This window comes from Schistocerca nitens, chromosome 7 (assembly GCF_023898315.1).
Source record: "Schistocerca nitens isolate TAMUIC-IGC-003100 chromosome 7, iqSchNite1.1, whole genome shotgun sequence".
Lineage (NCBI taxonomy): Eukaryota > Metazoa > Arthropoda > Insecta > Orthoptera > Acrididae > Schistocerca > Schistocerca nitens.
In genome coordinates this window covers 278,777,344-278,802,212 of record NC_064620.1, presented here as the reverse complement: position 1 = coordinate 278,802,212, position 24,869 = coordinate 278,777,344, and the positions used below count along the sequence as shown (strand labels likewise).

General features: G+C 39.5%; 2 protein-coding genes across 3 annotated transcripts in view; one reads left to right on the top strand and one right to left on the bottom strand.

The window, feature by feature from the left end:
- The window catches only part of LOC126194687 (DNA replication complex GINS protein PSF1-like), a 56,558-nt gene extending 45,741 nt beyond the window's left edge, over window positions 1-10,817 (bottom strand). The window contains exons 1-4 of the mRNA XM_049932898.1: window positions 10,654-10,817; window positions 10,507-10,571; window positions 10,333-10,428; window positions 10,160-10,250 (exon numbers count right to left, since the gene is read on the bottom strand). Of these exons, the coding sequence (XP_049788855.1) occupies window positions 10,160-10,250; window positions 10,333-10,428; window positions 10,507-10,571; window positions 10,654-10,725 (324 nt within the window). The 5' untranslated portion in view covers window positions 10,726-10,817. The remainder of the gene's footprint in view (window positions 1-10,159; window positions 10,251-10,332; window positions 10,429-10,506; window positions 10,572-10,653) is intronic.
- Window positions 10,818-10,896: 79 nt separating this feature from the next.
- The window catches only part of LOC126194686 (tetratricopeptide repeat protein 8), a 71,795-nt gene continuing 57,822 nt past the window's right edge, over window positions 10,897-24,869 (top strand). The window contains exons 1-4 of one of the 2 annotated variants that reach the window (XM_049932896.1): window positions 10,897-11,062; window positions 11,233-11,414; window positions 11,497-11,791; window positions 20,871-21,145. In XM_049932896.1, the coding sequence (XP_049788853.1) occupies window positions 10,952-11,062; window positions 11,233-11,414; window positions 11,497-11,791; window positions 20,871-21,145 (863 nt within the window). In that variant the 5' untranslated portion in view covers window positions 10,897-10,951. Of the gene's footprint in view, window positions 11,063-11,222; window positions 11,415-11,496; window positions 11,792-20,870; window positions 21,146-24,869 lie in introns of both variants that reach the window. The other variant, XM_049932897.1, reaches the window with a different exon arrangement.

Here is a 24,869-nt window from a genome sequence, read left to right as displayed (position 1 = left end):
TTTGGATCGGACTTCCTTAACTCTTGCGCAAAAAAGTGTGCAGTATACTGCTGCATCCATTTTCAATAAGCTACCACTCGAATTCAAAAATCTTAGCAGTAATCCACGAGCTTTCAAATCGAAACTGAACAGTTTCTTCATGGGCCTCTCCTTCTATTCTGTCGAAAAATTAAACTGATTCTTATTGTGTTGCTGATTGTGTTTACTTAAACTTTTGGACTGACTTTTTTCGGGTTCATAAACATTTATTTTTATCTGTTATTACTTTTATGTTGTAATTTCATGTACTGACACGTTCCATGACGTTTGAGATTTGCTCCTCAATTTGGTCCTACAGAACTTGACATGTAAATTAAAAAAATAAAAAATAAATGCTGCCCCGCCATGACGTCACACAACACAATCCAGTTTCGTTTCAGGTCAAAGCTGACAACTGGTACCGCATGTTTCACTTGACCCTTCAATGTCACATCACATAGGAAATGAGAGTTGGTTAATGGCCAAAGCAGAGGAGAGGAAAATTTCTAAGAACACATAAAACTTGTAACAGCAAGGTAGATTAGATCCCCCAAGAGGTGAAGTTTTATAGTAACGAACAAAAAAATTAGGTCTAGCAATGTACAAAATGAATCCAACAGAATTAACATGGCGAATACCAACTTGGATTAGCAGACTTACATTAATTAATCAAATATTTCTACCAGGTACCAAGATTGGTACAATGGTTATAGATTCATTCCACGATTGCCTACACTTGACAGCATCGAATTAACCCAAGCACATGGTGGTAATACGTGATTATTTTAGCTTGCACAGTATTGATGTCACAACATATCAACATTGAGGGGTAATACTAAGAAGCAAAAACATAAAAATCAGGAGTGGGAAAAGCAAATTAAAAATCCCTTGATTTATTGAAAGCATTCTGGAAAAGTGCAGTGCATCTGTACAGGAAATCCCACATAAAACACTATAACCTCATCACAATAACAAAACGATTAACAACTAGTTGTTTACATGACAACTACTGCACAAACAACCAATCAGAGAATGAGTTTCAATGAACTTTCTGTCCTGCTTACAGCTGTCACATCACTCTGCTTCTTCAAGTCTCAGTTATCATCATGTGGCTTGGTTTCTCTGTGCGGATCTTCTTATTTCACAAAATGGAATGTCTGAAACTGGCAGCAAAACTGTACAGAAAAGTGACAAGGGTGTTACAATCATGTCAGGCAGACTCAGTACCATATGCCAAAGGGAAACATGTGCGTACATTGTCCCAAATGGCACAGCTGTGGCTGTCACAATCTTACTGAGTGCCCTGGTAATGCAGAAAAGCCAGCATTGGCCCCTTCTACACATACAGCAATACTCTGCAAACCACTGTGAAGTGCATAGCAGAGGGTACTTCCCATTATACTAGTTAGTAGGGCTTTTCCTTATTCCATTAAAATATGAGGTGCAGGAAGAATGACTGTTTAAATGCCTAATCTTGTCTTCACAGTCCCTAAGGGAGCGGTAAGTGGGCAGTTGTAGTACATACCTAGATTCATCTTTTGATGCTGGTGCTTCTCTGTGTAGTTCAGGTAACTCAGACATTTTTTCAACATGTCTGTGATGCTCACCCACAGGTCAAACAAATCTGTGAGCATTCATCCCACCATTTTCTGTATAAGTTCAATATCCCCTTTCATTCCTATTTGGCAGGGGTCCCACACACTTGTGCAATATTCTAGTATGGGTCATACAAGTAATTTGTATACAACGTCCTCTGTATACTAATTGCATTTCCCTAGCGTCCCACCAATGAAGTCACCCACTCTGTCTACGACTAAGCCTCTGTGATTTTTCCACTTCATACCATTATGAAGTATTACACTCAAATATTTGTTTAAATTTACTTATTCCAACTGTGATGTGTTGATACTGTAGACATAAGAGAGAACTTTTTTTTTTTTTTTTTTTTTTTTTTTTTTTTTTTTTTTTTTGGTGAAGTGCGCAATTTTACATTTCTGAACACTTAAAGCAAATTGCCATGGCTAACTGTCAGTCATTTTGTTATGCTGATCTACATATAGTGCAACCAATGGAGGTGCTGTTCCAGTGTACAAGAGTCCTTAAAATGTAAACATGACATAGAAATCTAATACTGTAAGTACAAGCATACGTAATAGCTAGGATCATAATAAGATTGGTATGCCCTATAACAGAGTGTTAACACTGATGTCTGGATAATATAAATGACAATCATTGGAAGAAACTTCATCAGATAAATTTAGGGGGAAAAGTATTTGAGTGAAACTAAGTGGTAATTCCAGGGCTGCCATCAGGTATCTCATGTGGGGACCATGAGAATAGAGATTATGCCATGCACAAAGGCACACAGACAGTAATTTTTCTCTCAATCTATATGCAAATGGATTACAATAGAAATTCACAAATACTGCCAGCACGAAGTATCATCTGTGATTCTCTGTAATGCTGTGTGAAACTATTGTGCAAAGTTATGCTCATTCTGGGAAAGTTCACAAAGATATATTTGAATTTACCACTTCCATGTCTCTGGGTGGGTTGATTGGTGTGTGATTAATCTGCTAAGCAAATTAAACCATCTACACATCAATGCAAAATATCACGTCATGCAGATTTGTTTTACTATTTGTCCAATACATATTTTTCAGGAAAAGCCCTGAGAGCTGACTGCAGCTCCCTGGGTAGTCCTCCTCCTAACAATTAGAAAGCATTTGAGAATGGCACAATCTTTTATTGATGTCTTGGATGCATCCACGTTGGAAGATCAATGGTATTATGAACAGGATACATTGCTACTCATTGTAAGGATGACACACTGAGTTGCAGATAGGCATAATGAAAAAAGTGCTACACATTGAGCTTTTGCCCAAACCCTTCTTCAGAAAAGAAAATACACACAGTTTCACACAAGCAAGCACACATCACCACTATCTCCCTTCACCCCGGCCAGAATGCGACTGTCACACTGAATGAAAGCAGCAATCCAGAGCGCAGTGGAGAAGGGAGAGAACAGCAAGGTATGTGTAGGGGAAAGAAAAGCAGTGTCTGGTGAAGTGTGCAGAGCTAGTTGGTGGTAGGACAAGGCGTGCAGCATTAGGAGACTGTGAGGAAGGGATTTGGGGAGCGGGAGAGGGGGAGCAGAAAAGAAGAGGAGCAACACCTGAAATGAGGAACAGCCTACCCAAATTGTTCCCACCCCTCCTGAAGTGATCTTCCATCGCTTACCCAACCTCCACAACACCATAATCCTTCCCTATGCCACACCCAACTACAACCCCTTGCCATTGGGATCATATCCCTACAGAAGACCCAGGTGCAAGATCTTCCCAATCCACCCACCCAGCACTTCCTACTCGAACCCTTTCACAGCCTTACCCTACCCCATCATAGGCCATGCCACCTGAGAAGGCAGCCATGTCATGCAATCATTGTCAGCTTTTGATGTTGGTATGACTACTAACCAGCTGTCTACCAGGCTGAATGGCCATTGCCAAACTGTAGCCAAGAGCAAAGTGGACTACCCCGTGGCACAATACGCAGCTGAACTTAACACGCTTGATTTCAATGGCTGCTTCACAACCCAGGCCACCTGGATCCTCCCCTCCACTAGCAGGTTTTCTGAAATGCGCAGATGAAATTATCCTTACAATACACCCTCCACTCTCAATGTTATCCCGATCTCAACCTATGGTAACCTACTGTCCTCACAGCCTCTACCCAATATTTTAAGAAATGTTTGTTAACTTTGCTGTATTGAATTTTGCACATTTATTTCAACCGGTTTCGGTTTTGAATCTTCAACTGTATCTCATATGAAATATAAAGGTCATATTGTTTGTCCCTGGATGATGGTTGAAAACTGAGACCAATCGGAATAAATGTGTAAAATTCAAAACAGCGAAGTTAACATGCATTTCTTAAATATATTCATGTTTAAAATTGTTTCCCAAAAAAAAAAAAAAAAAAAAAAAAAAAATGTCTGAAGCTCCACCCAACAGGTTCCATCCATCTGTCCCCTCACGCTCATTGTTCGCCACTCTCTCCCAATGCACTCACTGGTCTTTCCCCTTACCCTGCTCCACATTTCCTCAACCTTCCCCTCCTCCCTCACAGCCTCCTGGTGCTGCACCTGGCAGTCTCGTCCTGCTGTCATCTAGTCCCTCCATGTTCCACCAAACAGTGCTCATGTCTCCCCACACCTGTATCCTGCTAATGTTCCCCCTCACTCTGGATTGCTGCTTTCATTCAACACAACAGATGCAATCTGGCCAGAGATAGCAGTCATGTGCGCATGAGGTGTTCTTTCTTGTGTGAATATGTCTGCGTTTTCTTTTCCGAAGAAGGCTTTGATAGAAAGCTCAATGTGTAACAGTCTTTTCATTGTGTCCATTTGCAACTCAGCAGGTCATATTTATGGGGAGAAGCACTCTAACCTCTTCATAATGTTGTTGCCTTTGATCTGTTATCTGTATGGCACTACCAATTTCTTATGGCGTGTGAGTGGGACTAAATAATTTAAGAGCTGCTTTCTCTGGTATACTTTTATTAATGATTTCCTTTCTTCTTCTCATCCCCTCTCCCCCCACCCCCACCCCTCCCCACTCCACACACCAGCATTTACTTCCATGTTAATTTTATAACTTCATATATACACAAGTATTTTGGCCTGTTATTATTGTTGTTGTTGTTGTTGTACAGTCAAGTGAGAGTGAGAGGGGGGGGGAGAGAGAGAGAGAGAGAGAGAGAGAGAGAGAGAGAGAGAGAGAGAGAGAGAGAGAGAGAGAGAGAGGGGGGGGGGGGGGGGGGGGCTAGATGTGTAAACTATGAAACGGCATCTAGCAGTGTCCCCAAGCAGTGGCAGTAGTTACAATAGCTTCTAAACTTATTCTTCATAAGTAACTCTTCAAACAAACAACGATATGTATTTTAGCAGCGACTGTCAAAGACATAAGCTACACATATTGCATGAGAAATACACAACTTATCAATCATGTGATCGCAGATCTTAGTCAATTCTTGACTTTAATTCTTCTTGCTTGCTTTGCTGGGTAGAGAACATGCTTCTGCATGAATTTTCAACAAGACATGCTGCCATCTTCAGGAGACTGCCAAAATGGTCCTGCAGGGCATCCTTTAATATGTATATTAGTTAGAGATGGGCAAAATTGTTCATCCTTGGGAACTAGTTCACTGCTGATCGTTCTTTTTTGGGAACCGTTCATTTTTACTCGTTCACCGTTCATTTGTGCTTGGTATATGGTTCTTATGAAAAACTGAAAACTAGTAGTGTAGGTGACAGAAGAATGGAGGGCACCAAGAGGGGGCACTTGCCTCCCCCTGGCGTATAGAGTTTCTATTCATTGCCGGCCGGTGTGGCCGAGCGGTTCAAGGTGCTTCAGTCTGGAACCACGCGACCGCTAAGGTTGGAGGTTCGAATCCTGCCTCGGGCATGGCTTTGTTTGATGTCCTTAGGTTAGTTAGGTTTAAGTAGTTCTAAGTTCTAGGGGACTGATGACCTCAGATGTTAAGTCCCATAGTGCTCAGAGCCATTTGAACCATTTTTTTATTCATTACATAATTCTTACAAACTTTTAGAAGTAATTTCTGTGATTCTGCAGAACCTCTAGTTTAGCCAACTGTAGTCTTGTGTGGCTGATCGCAGGGAAATAATATAAGGTTGTGCACAGAAAACCGGCCCGGAGTACAGACTGCTCGCCAATTACGGACGATGTGTTGCCCGTTACGAGCAGATACAACAAACAGACAAATAGGTAATAATTAGGCAGTGAAGAAATAACAAGCTAATGAAAGCAACAATTGCGAAACAATCGATGACGATGTGTAGAGAGCTGTAGAAGAGAACATGAAAATCTCACATTGCGCGCATGGGCTATAGCTCATGTAGTCTTGTAAACCTGTTGGTGGCTTTTTCCCAACTTAATAGACCACAAGTGTCTTTTATAAAATTCTTCATTTTGACTTCCACTACATAGCTATGCTATGTTGTAAACAATAATCGTTTACACCCTATATATACTTCACGTTGTCTCTGAGTTCGTAGGCGAAGTAGAGACTTTATGGAAGCATAAAATAAAATGTGGTTTTCTCATACTTGCACTTAGTAAAAATTAGGTTTTTATGTTGCATTATTATAGTTAATGCAGCAATAATAATAATTAAGTTCACAGCAATAAAGTTTTTGGTTTGAAAGCTCCTTCTGAACAAATGTTTTTGAGATAATAAGTAAATACGATTTTATGGCAATCCATGTCTTTTCAAATGGAGAGGCACCGCTTTTCCTACTGAGCCAAAATGACCCACAACCCACTTCTTCTTCTTCTTCTTCTTCAGAGAAACCAAACTAGCAGGTAATGCAAATTGGAAACACAATTAGAGCCTTCCTAAAAGTAATGTTTTGTCTATGAAAGATACACGAAAATCGTTTTATATAAATTTTCTAACACTAAAGATTAAGAAAATTATTGAAAGTTAGCTGCTAAACCAAGTCGATGAAACCAAAATATATATGAATAACAAAAAAAAAAAAAAAACTTGCCTTGTTATAAGTATGTCTTCTGCTGTTCAGCGATATAATGAAGTGAGCTGATATGCCCTTTTGTTACCTGAAAACGAAATTTTTATGTAATTTACGTAACTATAAAATATTTTTTGATTACCAGTTGTGGACGCTGAGTAGCCAGAACCAAGTGCAAGAATAGTTTGGAACACATGTAAAATAGGTGAGCGCAGTGAACGAAACGAACTGGATACTGAACTAACTAGTGCGGCCGAGAGGGACCGAGACTGAGTCGAGCACGTGACCGAGGCTGGAACGAGAACTGCCGAAGTGACCGCCGCGACCGAAGTAAACTATGAACCGATTGTTCATCGTTCCCGGGAACTACAAGTAGACCACAGTGACCAAAGTGAACTATGAACCGATCGTTCCTTGGAATTCGTTCCTTGGTCCTTTTGTTCATCTTGGTGAACCGTTCCTTTGCACCCGTTCGTTCGCGAACTACCCATCTCTAATATTAGTACCGTATCCACACTCCCACCCAGGCAGCAGCTGCTATAATGAGGGATGGACGCCACATCCTTATGACTTAGTCGGTATCATAGTGCCACTAGCTTCACATTTCTTGGTAGGGAGGGTGCAGCATGTTACCTTGGCTCGCGAGTCATTGACAGATGTAGAAGTAACTTAGCGTGTACTCCATGGAAGTGTGTTATGTCCCCTGTTGCTCATGCTGTATATTAATAATCTTGTGAACTGCGTTAATAATAATCTCAGACTTTTTGCAGATGATCCAGTTACCTAAATCAAACTCCAGCCTAAATGAAATATTCAGTCAGACCTTGATAAGACTTCAAAGTGATGAAATGACTGGCAGTTTGCTTTATATGTTCAAAAATTTAAAACTGTGCACTTCACAAAATGACAAAAAGAAAAAAAAAGTCATTGTATCCTATGAATATAATGTTAATGAATCACAGCTGAAATCTGCAAACACATACAAATACGTGGGTGTAACACTTAGTAGGGACACGAAATGTAATTGATCACGTAGGCTTAGTAGGTAAAGCAGGTTGCAGACTTCAGTTTTTTGGTAAAATACTGGGGAAATGCAATCAGTATACAAAAAAGACTGCTTACAAATCACTTATGTAACCCATCCTAGAATACTGCTCAAGTGGGTGGGACCCATACCAAATAGGATTAGGGGTATTGAATATATATAAATAAGGGTAGTGCACTAATGGTCACATGTTTTTTGGAACTGTGGGAGAGTGTCAGGGATGTTGAAAGACCTGAACTGGCAGACAGACAGAAACGATTCTGACGAAGCTACTTACAATGTTCCAAGAACCAAATTTAAATTATGACTCTATGAATATACAACAACTCCCTACATATTGCTGTCATAGACAGAATGAGGATAAGATTAGATTAACTACACCACACACAGACACTTAAATAAGTCTTTTCTGCAACCTATATGTGAATGGTATGGGAAGGAGGCCTATAACTGGTACAATGGGACCTACCCCCTGCCATACACTACACAGTGGTTCACAGAGAACAGATGTACTTTTTGACGCATTCTCAGTGTGTAAAGTGCAGGTTCTTCCACCTTGCCATAATGGGATCCACCATGAGAAACGGGACATGGACACAAATGCTATAGAATTCCACTTGGTGGCTGCACAGTGCAGCTTAGAAACTGGCCATGAATTAAAAGAAAAAAAAGAAAAGAAAGTTCTCCTACCATTCCCTTCTGGGACTACTTTCAAAACCATTAGAAATCTGATATGAGTTTATCATGATGAACAGCAGTGGAGTGCTGCTCCTTAAGAAGCAAGGCAAGAAAGTCTTCATTGTGCAAAAACGTGCTGTGAGAAAAAGATGTAGTGCTCACCCATGATCATCTTGTAGACATCTGTTTATGGAGTTGGGAACTCTGACTACTGCTTCGCATTATATTTATTCCCACCACAGTTCAAGAGGAACAATGAGGTACATAATTACAATACTGAAAGGAAAAACAACATTCATTACTCCACATAAGGTTGTCTTCAGCACAACAAGGAGTGCACAACATTGCACCAAAAAATTTTAACATTTGCCCAGGGATATAAAATGTCTGACAGATAGCAAAGTAAACTTTGATAACAAACTGAGGAAGTTTCTCCTTGACAACTCCTCCTATTTTGTCAAAGAATTTCTACTATTGTAATGTGGAAAAGGTCGTTTGTAGGTTTTGTTTATTTATTTGTTTTGATCCTCTGAATCATACATTGTACAGAAATGCACATCATGATACAGGACAGGTCATTTGATACATATTAGGCATTTATAAGAAGAGGTGCATGTCTATGAATCTATAAAATGATTACATATTTTTATCACATGTGTAATGTACTCAGGTCTTATATTTATTCTGTACCAGAGTCTAGCATTTATACCAATAAAACTTACATTCAGTTATGTTACATAAGGTCAATAGTTTGGGATCCATTATCTGATATTTTTGTTGTGCAGTTCATTAAATCATGTTATTTTCGAGGAATTCCTGTATGCTGTAGAGGCAGTGTTTAATTAGGAGTGACTGTAGTTTTACTATAAAATCCTTCACTGCTATTGGGAGATGTTTGTAGTTTTATTCCCATATATTTGAGGAATTACTCATATAGAGTTCTTTGACCATGTATCAAGTTGGTGCCAGTTTGAGTTTCTATCTAAGTTGCTAATATTTTTCTTGGTGGAACATAGTAGGTCCAGTATGTACTGACATGGGAGGGGTAATATGTTCAGATTCTGGAACAGTGGTTAACAAGATTCTTTCTAATCATGAAACATATTTAACTCAATTTGGTGCAGGTAATATCAATATGACTTCTCCATGTAACAGTAATGGTAACCCTCAAAAATTTGGTTTCCTTTACATAGTTGATTTTATCGTCACTCAGTGATATATTTGGTACCGGTGGGTTTTATTTTGGACTGTTTGGAAAGTAATACCAGCTGTCTTCTTTTATATTTAGGAGTAATCTGTTTGAATTAAGCCATGAGTTTAGTTGTGTTGTGCTCCTGTTTATTGTGTCTTTAAGATGTTCATTTGAGTTGGATATCATAATTGTGGTATCATCAGCAAAGAGGAAGGTTCTGTTGTTGTGTAAATTTAAGGGGAGGTCACGATTTTTTTTTCCTTTTTGTATAAAGAAATAGAAATGTGCAGAATGCATGTACAAATTGATTTGCGATGTGAATGTATAATCATGCATTTCGTATCATTACAATCTTTCGTGCAAAATGATCCACACAGCATGTTACTAACTTACAGACATAAGGGATCATCCCCACTCCCCAACCATCGCTTAGAGTCGAGTGTATAAACAAGTATACAAAAGATTCCCCTCTGCATTCATCAGCAATCACCGAATAATGGCAGCAAGGCTAGTTAACTAAAAATATGTCCACAGCCAACAACTCAATCCAGGACGACACTCTACGGGAATATGCTCTACTGTACCATTATAATAACAACATTTAAAAAAATACAATGAAAGAGAGTGAAAGTGAGGGAGGGGGGGGGGATGAAACTAACACATTAAAATGTCTTACCTCTGCCTCAGATAAATTATATTTGACGTCAGCTGGTAATATACTTCCGAATTCCCATCGCATTTTCCGAATTTTTTGCAAACGGTTGTATCTGGAAAACAATGCCGCAATTGTTAAAAATTTCAAAGAACTGTCCACTTCGATACTCACGAAATTACGTGACAGGAACTCACATGTATGCTAGAAGGCACCTTTGATTTCTCTCTAGGGCCGTATGACGCAAGTGTACACCATGAAAATAAGACGCATTTCCCGAGACGGTGGTGTTTCTGAAATTATGTTTGTTATAAACTTCGTCGCAACTAATTTATCAACGAAAGCTACACTACAGCCTGTAATTTACTTACGCGTCCTTTAAATTCTGTTCATACAGTGCTTGCATCTCTTCTAAAACCTGTCTAACCAAATCATCCTGGAAATTAAAATGTCTAAGTGTGAGCAAGAATTTAGAAAAGTTATTCCAAACTACATGCATCGGATCAGTGCTTAATTACATTGAATGCTGGAAGGTTATCCGCTGCTCTCTGGAGGTCCTTAATTAAGCGGAAGGCTTTTTCGCAAAACATGACTACAGAAAACTAAGAATGTTTGTTTACTTAAATTCGTTCACATGCTACCCGCATTTCGCGCGTTTTTACGCATAACGCAAGTCTACTGTTCAAAGTTAGCAGCTATTGTGGGTGTAACATCGTTGTTGAGATAAGCTTTGCAGGACAGAAACTTTGACATACCACAAAAGTGGAACAGAAGAGTTGCTCAGAGCGGCGGTTTGTTTAAAAAAACAAAGAGTTTATGTGTATGATGGACCCGTTGTACATGGCTTTAAGCTCTTATCGCAGGCGAAAATATGACCAGTGTGCGTCACTTTGCACAGAATTACTGGAGAAAAATCCATACGATCAGGTATAATACTACACTAGTTACAGCATGAATTATTTAACTATTTAGTAAATACCCATATAAATTTATGAATAACAGTACTTGAGCTCTTTCTAATATAGTATTTGCCCGAGAGTATACATTTTTTACTCCATTGTGAACGTAAAGAACGATTTATATTAAGCTGTTTTTAGGCCATATGGACACTGAAAATGAAAGCCTTGACAGAACAAGTGTATGTGGATGATATAGAAGCTGAAGAGGAGGGCATGGCGGATGCTATACTGGACGATGATATCATAGCCCAGGTTCCTCGCCCTGGAACTTCGCTCCGCACATCATCTCAAGTTCAGCGTGGTGTCAGCCAGGGTCAGAGGTATGTTAGACCGGTGATAACAGACTAATCCTATGGTAGAAGAAGAACTAGCATGTATAGTATTTATTTGAATTTTTCACAGACCACTGACACAAACTGGTCGTCCACTGAGTGGAGTTGTTCGACCAGGTACTCAGACAAGTCGGCCAGAAACTATTGAACAGGCTCTGAAAACTCCACGTACTGCACGGACAGCTAGACCAGTGACATCCCGCTCTGCACGAAGTGTGCGTTTGGGAACAGCATCCATGTTGACAGAACCAGGTGGACCCTTCATACAGATTTCGAGACTAAATCTTGGAAAATACGCTGCTAATCCTTCCATCGCTAAACCTCTTTTTGAATACCTGTTTTACCACGAGAATGATGTGAGACATGTAAGAAATTTACTGTTGACCTCTTATGCACAGAGTGGTAGTTAGCCTCATGCACTTGGAAGTTTGGAGGATGCTGCTGCTAACAATGAAGCACCACTGTACGTATATTTCTTTGCACTTGTTTCTCTTTGGATATGTTGTGTTCTCAGATGGAAATACATATTATTGTTTTGTTGATTTCCTGCTTTATTGTTAGAATTAGTTGTTATGATAATAAGAAACTAATGATTCCTTAGCAAAGATAAAGTTTACTCACTACTTTTTTCATTATCAAATATTCGTCTATCACAATATATTTAATTTTAGTTTATATTATTCAGTACTGAAATGAGTATTTTTATCAACATGATGAAACATAAACAAAAAAGGCACACACAGAATTAAATGATGAACTGTGCTATTACAATGCAACCGAGTAGAGATCATTCTGGTATTTACAGGTCCCCTTAGGGAGGAATGGGGTTCAAACTTCAGTGTGATTGTAGTAATGTTGCCAAAGCTAGGCCATGATCAATTTCTTCCCCTGTGCTATTACAGTGCAACAGAGTAGAGACCATTCTGGCATTTACAGATCAAACAAGATTGTACAGTTTTAGCTGACTGAACTTGCCTTAGGTAGGAATGGAATTCGGACTTCTGTGTGGTTGTTGTAATGTTGCCAAAGTTAGGCCATGGTCAGTGTCCTTCGCCATTGTTGTCCAACTGTACTAGTCTTTCTACATCTGCATTCATACTCTATAAATCATATGGCACAAGACCCTTCCACATTAGTGACATGGGAGTGAAGGTGTTCACTCCCATGTCACTAATGTGGGATTTCATGAATGCTTCTGTGCATGGTGCAATTAGCTTAATTTTGTCTTCATAGTCCCATTGGGAGTGATACCTATGTGTCCAGAGTATATTAATAGATTCTTCACTTAATACTGGTTCGTGATACGTTGTAAGTAGCCTTTCATGGGATGACTGACACATGTCATTAAGTGACAGTTGATTCAGATTTTAGAGCATTTCCATGATGCTTTTCAGTGAGTCAATTCTGGACCATCTGTGCTGCCCATCTGTGTATGCAATCCCCTGTTAGTCATATTAGGTATGAGCATTATTCTAAGGTGGGATGTGCAAATGTTTTATAAGCAGTCTTCTGCTTAGACTGACTGCATTTTCCTAGTATCCTGTCAATGAACCCAAGTCTGCAACATGCAGTTGACCTATGCTACGAGGGCTATCACAAAGTACATTACGTTTTGGAATTAAAAATAAATAAAGTATTGGAATTTATTTTATTATATACAGATGAAAGCCACACTTAAATACTACTTTTCTACATAGTTGCCATTTAAATTAAGGCACTTATCGTAGCGATGGATGAGCTTGGAAATTCCTTCATCGTAAAATTCAGCCGCCTGCACCTTCAACCACGTGGTTACCTCTTCTTTTGGGACAGAAAAGGTGTGATTGTTGTGGATTTCCTGGAAAGAGGCACTACAATAAACTCTCAAAGTTATTGCCAAACTCTGCTCAACCTCAGAAGAGCAATACAAAACAAGCGCAGGGGAAAGTTGGGCTCAAAGATCTTGCTGATTCACGACAACGCTCACGAAGTTCTCGAATCTTTTAAGTGGGAGTTGTTTCCTCATCCGCCGTACAGTCCCGACTTGGCACCGAGCGACTTCCACTTATTCCCAGCAATGAAGAAGTGGTTGGCTATGCAGCGTTTTGATAACGACGCACAGCTTCGAAAAGAGGTAACCACATGGTTGAAGGCGCAGCCGGCCAAATTTTACGACGAAGGAATTTCCAAGCTCATCCATCGCTACGATAAGTGCCTTAATTTAAATGGCAACTATGTAGAAAAGTAGTATTTAAGTGTGGCTTTCATCTGTATATAATAAAAAAAATTTCCAATACTTTATTTATTTTTAATTCCAAAACGTAATGTACTTTGTGGATAGCCCTCATATATCCCATTTCATATTCCTACAAACTGTTACATCTAGGTAATTTTGAATATTGGTACAGCTTACTTCAGTTTTTATGTGACTATAGATAAGTGCATCATCCGCGAAAAGTCTGTCATCCACAAGTGTCATTAATGTGCAGCATGAATAGCAAGGGTCCCAACACACTTCCCTGTTGTACACCTGAAGTTACTTCTACATTTGTTGATGATTCTCCATTCAAATAATATGTTGCATCCTCGCTACTAAGAAATCCTAATTCCAATCACAGATTTTGTTAATACTCCATAAAATTGTGTAATTGCTGATAATTTTGATGTGTAACTGAGTCAAATGCTTTTTAGAAGTCAGGAAATACTTAATCCCCCTGATTGTCTTGATCTGTGGCTTTCAGGATGCCACATGAAATGCGAGAGTTATACATGACATGTTTTTGGAATCCATGCTGGGTGATGTGAAGAAGGTAACTGGGAGGTGCCTCTTTATCTTTCAGGTCAGAATATGTGCTAAGATTCTAAAACAGATGGATATCGAAGACTTTGGATAGTATTCCCAGGTAGTATGACAATACTTTTTATTAGCACAACACACAGAAGTTAGTTTCAGCATAATGCAATTGTTGAATGACACAACTAAATGATCATCCTGATCTGATATGAACAAGAGCCCTTCATGACATAGGTCATGACAGTAACAGACAAAAGTGTACTAGCTGAGTTCCATCCCCAATGGTGGCTGGAGTGATGTCACAATGCCTTGCAGCATAGGTGTGGTGCCTGGGCTGGAATGATACCAACGAGCCAGATTTGGTGGCTGATGGGACATAATACTCAACCAGCAACAGCCACTAGGACGTGATGATGCTGATGAACCAGTGAGACTGGCAATAAGCTCAGTGGAAGCTCTGATAGATTGGTGTGGGTAGCAGCCAGTATTAAGCCTAAAGCTAAGCAAAGAGCTGCCTGCTGGAGTTTGAGCTGCAACTTAAATATGCAGCAATGGAGGAATATGGAAGCAGTGCTCTGCGAGCATATGATAGTGGATGCAACATAGGCCCTGTAATGGCAGTGCTGTTGCTGATGTGTGGCTGTGGCTGTGTTCATTCAGCAGCTACGTAAGGCGGGTGACCTTGAAGGAGGTTCGCCTGGCTGCCGCTAGAGCTCGGAGGACTGCGCTATAGTTCTAACTAAGCGCGGCCCGCTGCAAAAGCCTCTTTCCGGTCCGCCATTGCTGTTTCTCGTGGTGCTATTTCCTGCCACGCCCAGTATTATCAGTTGGCGCTTCCTCAAGAGTGTTGATAGTTTCTCAATGACACCTAATGAAACTGGACAACAAGAGCTACTGCAAGGACCTATTACCTTTGTTGGTTGCAAGATTCAGTTTTCTTGTACTACTACAGAGTACTGATTTGTGTGCTGCTCATAAGTGCAACTTGCACCTTCTAATAATCAGAATTTCCGCAGATTGTTTGTCAGTGGAACAGTGTTCATAACATGCAGTGTACCTGCGCTACTTGTAACACACCCTACACAAGAAGTGCTTGTGGCTCCAAAGCCGACTATCCTGCATGCAGGCGTTGTGCCAGAAGTAGGCGGCACATGGCCCATTAGAGTACATACAACTCACTGTTTCCAGTTGATTTGTGGAAACCTACATACCATTCAGATCTGCACCTATTTTAATGATAACGAGGCAAGTGGTGTTTGTGTCATAAGATTTTGTGTGGTGTCCGGAATTCCAAAATATTGAGCATGAGATCTTAATGTGTCGCAGAGTGGCTGGGTCACGTATTATTTCTAAGTCATCATGCAGCCACGGTTATCTGTCCCTTTTTGAACAGCATATTTACAGGTATTTTATTTAGTTATCCTGCTGTGTCTTGCTGGGATTTTATTGTGGGCTTTTCTGAAGCTCACCTTCTTGGGGTTTATTTATGATTCCTGCAGTGGGATCAAATGTAGTTTTCCAGTTTATTGATCTTCTTCCATAGATTTTCACAATCTTCTTTGGTATGTCATTAATGCAAGGGTGCTGATGACCTTGCTGTTTAGCACCCTCTGCCATAAATTGTCATCATCATCATCAAGGCTTTACCACACTTTATAAGCAAGGCATGAAGGTAAGTCAATAAATGAAACAGAATACTCTTAATTCTAAAGTGGTCGTATTGATAAGTACCTGATTAGATTAGATTTGGTATGCATTCAGTAGACCCAACAATGAATGGTTTTCATGGGTGTGGAACTAGTCAATAAGTGTAACATAATAAACACAAAACATTTGAATATAATACTCACTACCCTAATATTTACAGAATTAATACACTGTTAGAATGAAACATAGTTATGCACTTTTAATAAATTTATCATACACAGAATACCTAATCTTGACTGCTGTGACTAAGTCCTCTGAAAACTAATCTGACAGACATTTTTACTTAAGCTTGTCTAACAGTCCCTGTTAAGATACTCATTTATAGAGTAGAAGGAGTTGCCTATCAAAAAATCTTTCAAACTCTGTTTTGACTGTGCTTTATCAGAAACTAAGTTTTTAATGGTTGCTGGCAATTTATTGAAAATGTGTATTCCTGAATATTGGACCACTTTTTGAACCAAGGTAAGTGATTTTAGGTCTTTATGTGGATTGTTCTTATTCCTAGTATCAATACTACGTATTGAGTTGTTGGTTGGAAATAAATATGTATTACTTGCAACAAATTTCTTTAAGGAATTAATATACTGAGAAGCAGTGGTTAGAATACAAAGTTTTTGAAGAGGTTTGTACATAATGTTTTTGAATTCACACCACAAATGATTCTTATCTCCCGCTTTTGCACCCTAAAAACTTTTTGCTTGGTTTGATGAGTTGCCCCAGAATATGATCCCATATGACATAATGGAATGAAAGTATGCAAGTTTTTTATATATCACTTACATCTAACACCATTCTCACTGCAGATACAGACTTGTTTAAGTGGTTCAGCAATTCTGTGATATGCCCTTCCCAACTGAATTTATTATTGAGTTGTAATCCCAAAAATTTAACAATGTCAACCTCTTCAATCTGCTTGTCTTCATAAGTTATACATATCCTGGAAGGAAATCTCTTACAGGCTCTGAACTGCATATAATGGGTCTTCTCAGAGTTTAATGACAGTGAATTAGCTTTAAGCTATTTATTGATGATAGTGGAAGTTTGATTAGGATCCAGTTCTAAATCTGTACTTGACATGCTACTTATTGCCAGCTACTTACTGAACTGGAAATCGCAATATACAAATCATCAACAATGTACCAACTCTACAACTTTTGCATTTCTGATAATATCATATTTTGGAGATGAAAATTTAAAAATGTTGTCTTACTTTTTCTACTTTCATCCACTTATGCCTTATGGCATCATTTTCAGGGGTAACTCATCATTTAGGAAAACAAAATCTGTTGCACAGAAGCCTTTAATAAGAATTTTATGTGATGCTTACTCCAGAACCTCTTGTACATAGCCCTTTAAACAGTTGGGTATACTGACACATAAATACACTCCTGGAAATTGAAATAAGAACACTGTGAATTCATTGTCCCAGGAAGGGGAAACTTTATTGACACATTCCTGGGGTCAGATACATCACATGATCACACTGACAGAACCACAGGCACATAGACACAGGCAACAGAGCATGCACAATGTCGGCACTAGTACAGTGTATATCCACCTTTCGCAGCAATGCAGGCTGCTTTTCTCCCATGGAGACGATCGTAGAGATGCTAGATGTAGTCCTGTGGAACGGCTTGCCATGCCATTTCCACCTGGCGCCTCAGTTGGACCAGCGTTCGTGCTGGACGTGCAGACTGCGTGAGACGACGCTTCATCCAGTCCCAAACATGCTCAATGGGGGACAGATCCGGAGATCTTGCTGGCCAGGGTAGTTGACTTACACCTTCTAGAGCACGTTGGGTGGCACGGGATACATGCGGACGTGCATTGTCCTGTTGGAACAGCAAGTTCCCTTGCCGGTCTAGTAATGGTAGAACGATGGGTTCGATGACGGTTTGGATGTACCGTGCACTATTCAGTGTCCCCTCGACGATCACCAGTGGTGTACGGCCAGTGTAGGAGATCGCTCCCCACACCATGATGCCGGGTGTTGGCCATGTGTGCCTCGGTCGTATGCAGTCCTGATTGTGGTGCTCACCTGCACGGCGCCAAACACGCATACGACCATCATTGGCACCAAGGCAGAAGCGACTCTCATCGCTGAAGACGACACGTCTCCATTCGTCCCTCCATTCACGCCTGTCGCGACACCACTGGAGGCGGGCTGCACGATGTTGGGGCGTGAGCGGAAGACGGCCTAACGGTGTGCGGGACCGTAGCCCAGCTTCATGGAGACGGTTGCGAATGGTCCTCGCCGATACCCCAGGAGCAACAGTGTCCCTAATTTGCTGGGAAGTGGCGGTGCGGTCCCCTACGGCACTGAGTAGGATCCTACGGTCTTGGCGTGCATCCGTGCGTCGCTGCGGTCCGGTCCCAGGTCGACGGGCACGTGCACCTTCCGCCGACCACTGGCAACAACATTGATGTACTGTGGAGACCTCACGCCCCACGTGTTGAGCAATTCGGCGGTACGTCCACCCGGCCTCCCGCATGCCCACTATACGCCCTCGCTCAAAGTCCGTCAACTGCACATACGGTTCATGTCCACGCTGTCGCGGCATGCTACCAGTGTTAAAGACTGCGATGGAGCTCCGTATGCCACGGCAAACTGGCTGACACTGACGGCGGCGGTGCACAAATGCTGTGCAGCTAGCGCCATTCGACGGCCAACACCGCGGTTCCTGGTGTGTCCGCTGTGCCGTGCGTGTGATCATTGCTTGTACAGCCCTCTCGCAGTGTCCGGAGCAAGTATGGTGGGTCTGACACACCGGTGTCAATGTGTTCTTTTTTCCATTTCCAGGAGTGTATAATACTGTAAGGAGAAACAATATTAACTACCAATCACTCAGCCTTAGTGTGGCACAGAAAAGAGTGATGTACTGAGGTGTAAAAATCTTTCATCATCTATCAAGTTAATGTAAAAAAAATTAATGGATAATAAAATTAACAAACTTTCTGCACTGAAAAGGTTAAATTTACTAAAATTCCATGGACTATAATGTCATTGTCTTCTGTGTTCTGTTAGATAACAGCCCACTGCATAATAGCCTAGAGAATTTTAATAATTTGAACATAGATAAGTATAAATTATTATATACAGGGAAAGAAACAACCTCCGAAGTTATCATGTAAAGGGTCAGCAAGTTGCCACATTTTTCGTTTGGAAAATAAACTATAATTGTAAAACTGACTTGTTCTGTATCATAATGAAAGCTCTCAATCATCATTCTGGAGCATGTGAGAAAATCTATCATCTGGCAGATACAATCAGAGTTTATGTATCTCTCACCCTTTTACGTATTTTTGCCACACTGGACTTGCACATCTCTATCCATTTCTCTTTCTGGCAGATGTAGTTTGCTAATGATATTAATGCCTTCTTAATCCCTGTACTCCACCCCATAATCAAGAAAATACAATAAATTTGGCCTCTGCAATGTGATGGTTTTGTACTTGTCTTTTCTTTTCACCTGTTCAAACGTTATTATGTTGTACCATTGTTTAAGACAACCAAGTCCCTCTGCCATCCATCCCATTGCTTTGAGCACTGAAAAAGCTATAGCGACACATGAATAGAGCACTTTACTGAAGAGAAATTGATTTAACACTTAATATAGGACATTGTGAACCTGCATTTCACCACCTACATTAAATATACACGCAGAACCCTGCATTCAGCAGCTGCTGGGAAATTTTAGTAGAATCTGACATAGTGAAATTTCATTTGTAGTTCCTAAGCTGTCACTGTTTTCATTCTCAGGATTGAATCCTTGCTGTAGAAATTTGCGAAAGTTGAACAAATGACTGCTAAACTTGATCATAAAAACAAAAATTGGGTACAAATACTAATTCATAATGAAAAGACTACATCCATTTGCAGAGCAGTATAAGATCTGCTTAACACACCTGTGCCCCAACCAGAATGGTATATACTAAAGTAATAATGTAAGGAATCTGACAGAAATAGTCTTTTCAAAGAATTGAAAGTACATGTAGTAATGTCAACAATAATGGAAAGGAAACATTGCTACTCACCATAAAGATGACACATTGAGTTGCAGATACGCACAATGAAAAATTTGTTACACATTCAGCTTTTTGCCAAAGCCTTCATCTGAAAAGAGAAACACACTTGCATTTACAGAAGCAGGCACTCCTCCCATGTACATAAGCACTATCTGTGGCTGCTCAGGCCAGACTGGCCTCAAGCCGAAAGCTTAATGTCATGGCTGTCTGCAATTCAACATGCCATCTTTGGTGAGTGGAAACAGTCTTTCATGTCATAGCTAGTTTTCTGTTAATTATTACAAATTGTACTTCGAATCATAAACACTATGATAAAGGAAATTTTAATGGCACCCCATCTCACTCCTAATATATTTAGTGTATCATGAAATACGTAACAACAGACCTCATTAATGATTTTCAACAAGGCCTTTGTGCTATCTAAGTTGTTATCATCCTCTCAGTCTCCTGTTAGGAGAGAACTCATTACTTTAGTCATCGTCCCCTCAGGTGGAAGCCTTGACAGAAAGTTAACGGAATGCAGTGGTCACATGTGTTCTTTACAATCAGTAGGGGATAAGTGCCATTGAGAAACAAGTCAGTTTATTCTGTACACATATTTATTAAACACAATTCCTTGTCATTGCAGGCTATCTCATCACATTCCAATCTTCTCGGGTGGTCAGCCAAGTGGTGGTGATGTCGTGTCACAATGTTTTGATGAGTTTCGTTCCCATCATCTTCAAGCAAAGCCATACTTGAAGATGATGAGTATGAAACTGAACTGCAGGGTTTGAGATTTTACTCACTGGAATGTTGAAGCAAACCCACTGTGGTGCAAGAGAAATTTGTAGCTTGTACAAATTGAGGGTATATACTAATATGTGATGGGATAATACTAAGAGTGTTACCTTCTCTGGAGATGTTACTGTGTTTACTAACTATCATACTTGTTACAGGCTATGGAACTTGCTGTGCAGGCAACTGAGGCCTCTTTGTTCAAAGACTGGTGGTGGAAAGTACAACTTGGGAAATGTTACTTTGTAATGGGCCTGATGCGAGATGCAGAGCAACAGTTTCATTCAGCTCTGAAGTGGCAACAGACAGTTGAGACATTTTTGAGGTTGGCAAGGGTTTATATTCGTCTGGATCAGCCTCTGACAGCACTCGATGTTTGCAAGACAGGACTCGAGTACTTTCCTAATGAAGTGACACTTACAACAGAAATAGCCAGGTGGGGCACTGACATCGCATTAAATTCTTAATATAATTATTAGATGAACATAGAATACTGTAGAACAAGAAAGGAAGCCACATTGGTGCATTGTTCTGACTGGTATATAAATTCTTAGGAAACACCGATCTCCAGGTTACATATAAAGCTTCAGGAATGGAGGATATCTGCAGAAAAGAAAACTTAAAGTCAATAGAACAATGCAGAAACTCACACCAAAAACATTACAAAAAATGGAATAATACACTGAGAAAAATGCACTTGAAAATGGGAATCATTTTCCAAAATGCATTGCATAAGGTGATAGCATAAAAGTTGTTTATAAACAAACCCATAATTTACATGAGCTATCCTAATTAATGTTGAGACAGTTCTCATGTTATAAACTTGACTCCAGAATGAGATGTGTGTTCCTCCATGTAGCATATAATTGGGGCAATGTGGAACCACTTTCTACATAAAAATAACTTTGTATGATTTTTCTGGGATTAATTTAGGCCAGTGTCTTTCAGCCAAATTCTAAAATTTTCTATGAAATCTTACGTAATTTCTTTTGCTGTTTCACGGGAGCAGCCTGTCAAATACAGCAAACTGTTAAGGTAGTTACCCTTGGTGTAAAACATTTTTCAAGGTCTTGCTTATACGCTATTCACAGGAGAGGGCTCAGAATGGCTCCCTTAGGGAGAGCACTGTCAACTATCTGAGGCCCAGTAGTATTTACACTGTGCTTAACATAGATTTGTTGTGTCTGGCAGCAAAGATGTAATTCCACAGATAAGTTTAAGAGGCGATCCAGTTGAAACAACCTTTCTTTCCAATGCTGTGATTTTCACGTTATCGTAAGCTCTGGCCAGCCGTATCACAAATTACCAAAAACAAGAACCTCTTATTCACGAAGGTCTTGAGCTAAGTCTCGACCTCATTCTGTAAAATAATAAAAAGTCTACACCAGAAGGATTGTTCTATCATCTTTCATGACTTTAGTAAATCACACACAACAATCTTCCTTGCTTTAAAATAACATGCTTTTGTTTTCTATCTTTGTAGTCGAATTATTGGTTGAAACAGCCATTATGGTTCGCAGTGTTTGTCTTTCCTCTCCAATCCTGTCTGTAAAATTTTCTCCTTGAAATTTATCATACAGCAAAAATGAATTTCAGTTTTATGAAAAGGATAGCTGCCTATGCAGCCAGAGACTATGGTCATGTCATGTCATGTATGTGTGAGTTGCACTTTGTGTGTGTGTGTGTGTGTGTGTGTGTGTGTGTGTGTGTGTGTGTGAGTAATTCCGATGACGGCCTTTTTGGCTGAAAGTCTTTTTGTTGTGCCTAAGTGCGACTCAGCATCTCCGCTATATGTTGAGTACCAGCTGTCCTTTTCATAATATTGTTATTATTCCATCATGGATTTTCCGTTGTTAAAAATGCATTTCAGCAAGATCAAGATACATTGACATGGGTGCAGATGTTGAGGTCATAAATTTTTTAGCCTGGTTTTACATGTTGGTGAACATGGGACTATCCACTTTCTGTTAGTGATAAAAACTGTCTAGTTGTCCGCATTAAGTGCACTAGGGCTACCAAGTGTCACTGCAAAATACCTGTGCAGTAAGCAGTCAGTCTTCTTCTGACTGGGAATTAATTACATGTGGTGTTCCTCAAAGTTCCATCTTGGGTCCATTGCTTTTTCTTGTGTGCGTTAATGACCTCTCATCTGTTATATTGCCAGATGCTAAGTTTGTTTTGTTTGCAGATTATACAAACATTGAAATAATTAGCAAGTCAAGTACATATTTAGAAATAGCTGCTAATAAAATTTTCAGTGATATTAATAAATGGTTTAAAGATAATTCACTGTCATTAAACTTCAAGAAGACCCACTACAAGCAGTTCAAAACCTGTAAGAGATTTTCTTCCAGCATGTGTATAGCATATGAAGACATGCAGAAGTAGTTGACAGTGTTAAATTTCTATGATTACAACTTGATAATAAATTCAGTGGGGAAGGGCATACTACAGAATTGCTTAAGCACCTAAACAAGTCTGCATTTGCAGTGAGAATGATGTCAGATGTACAAGATATATTTATAAAAAAAAAAAAAAAAACTTGCATACTTTGCTTGCTTTCATTCTATTATGTCATATGGGATCATATTCTGGGGCAACTCATCAAACCAAGCAAAAAGTTTTTGGGGTGCAAAATCGTGTGCTAAAAATCATTTGTGGTGTAAATTCAAGAACATCATGTAGAAATCTGTTCAAAAACTTTGTATTCTAACCACTGCTTCTCAGTATATTAATTCCTTAAAGAAATTTGTTGCAAGTAATACATCTCTATTTACAACCAACAGCTCAATACATAGTATCAATGCTAGGAATAAGAACATTCTACATAAAGACCTAAAATCACTTACCTTGGTCCAAAAAGGGGTCCAATATTCAGGAACATACATTTTCAGTAAATTGCCAGCAACCATTAAAAACCTGGTTTCAGATAAAGCATGGTTTAAACATAGTTTGAAAGACTTTTTGATAGGCAACTCCTTCTACTCTAGATCTATATCTTAACAGAGACTGTTAAACCAGCTTAAGTAAAAATGTCTGCTAGATTTTAGTTTTGACAGCACTTGGTCGCAACAGTCGAGATTTATTAAAAGTGCATAACAACGTTTTATTCTGATAGCGTGTTAATTCTGTGAATATTATCTGTTCCAGTTTACCGCATTGTATTCACATTTTCGACAATCTCCTGACAAATGATGAGGGTAGTAAGTATTATATTCAAAAGTTTTATGTTATACTTTCTGACATGTTCCACACCCAAGAGAATCATCTCATTCTTTGGGTCTATGGAACGAAAACCACATCTAATCTGTGGGGCCACTTGTGGTGAGATACTGCCTTCTTGATTTTCTCAGTATCCCCCTGCACAGATTCATTACTAACTTCTATGTCTACTCATTCCACTGTTTGCATGCCACTTGCGATTTTCCTAAGAAGGTAGGAAAATTAGGGTTTCAGTGCTGTTGATGATGAGGCTATTAGAAACTGAGAAGTGTTGTATGAGTTAATAATAAGAATTAAATGAAACTTTAAACCAGGGTGAGTAAATCCAAAACTTAGCAGATTGATTCTATCCAAGTATATTTCTTTATTTGTTTACTTTATCATTGTTGTTCAAAATATCTAGCAATAAAGACGTGCTAGTTCTAGCAATAAAGACTGCTAGTTGTATGTATATTGTAAGCTGTTCAGTCATTGAAAGTTCGTAAGAAGTATAATGAAGTACTTTATTTTTTAAACAGTGTAAAATCCAGGATGGAATAACAGCAATACAGAAAGGACATATTGTTACTCACCCTATAGGGGAGGCATTGAGTCGAAGATTGGAAAAATGAGAGAAACTGCTCAAATATGTAACCTTGTGAACGAAGTCCTTCCGAAATAGAAAGCACGCACAAACACATTCACACAAGTGCCACCCTCACGCACATGGCCACAGCCTCTGGGCCACATGTAGTGGAGAACTACTGAATTGAGATACATAAAGAAAAAAAAAAATCACTGTTCTGATCATCCCATAGCTATTACCTGCATTCTAGAATGTGTGTTGTAAATATTTATAGGTAAGGAGTGACCAATGTTTCTGTTGATCAGTTTGTGTGCTTAAGTTGAAACGATGTAGATGGGTAAATGGTGAAGAAGTTTTACATGAAAAATGTAGG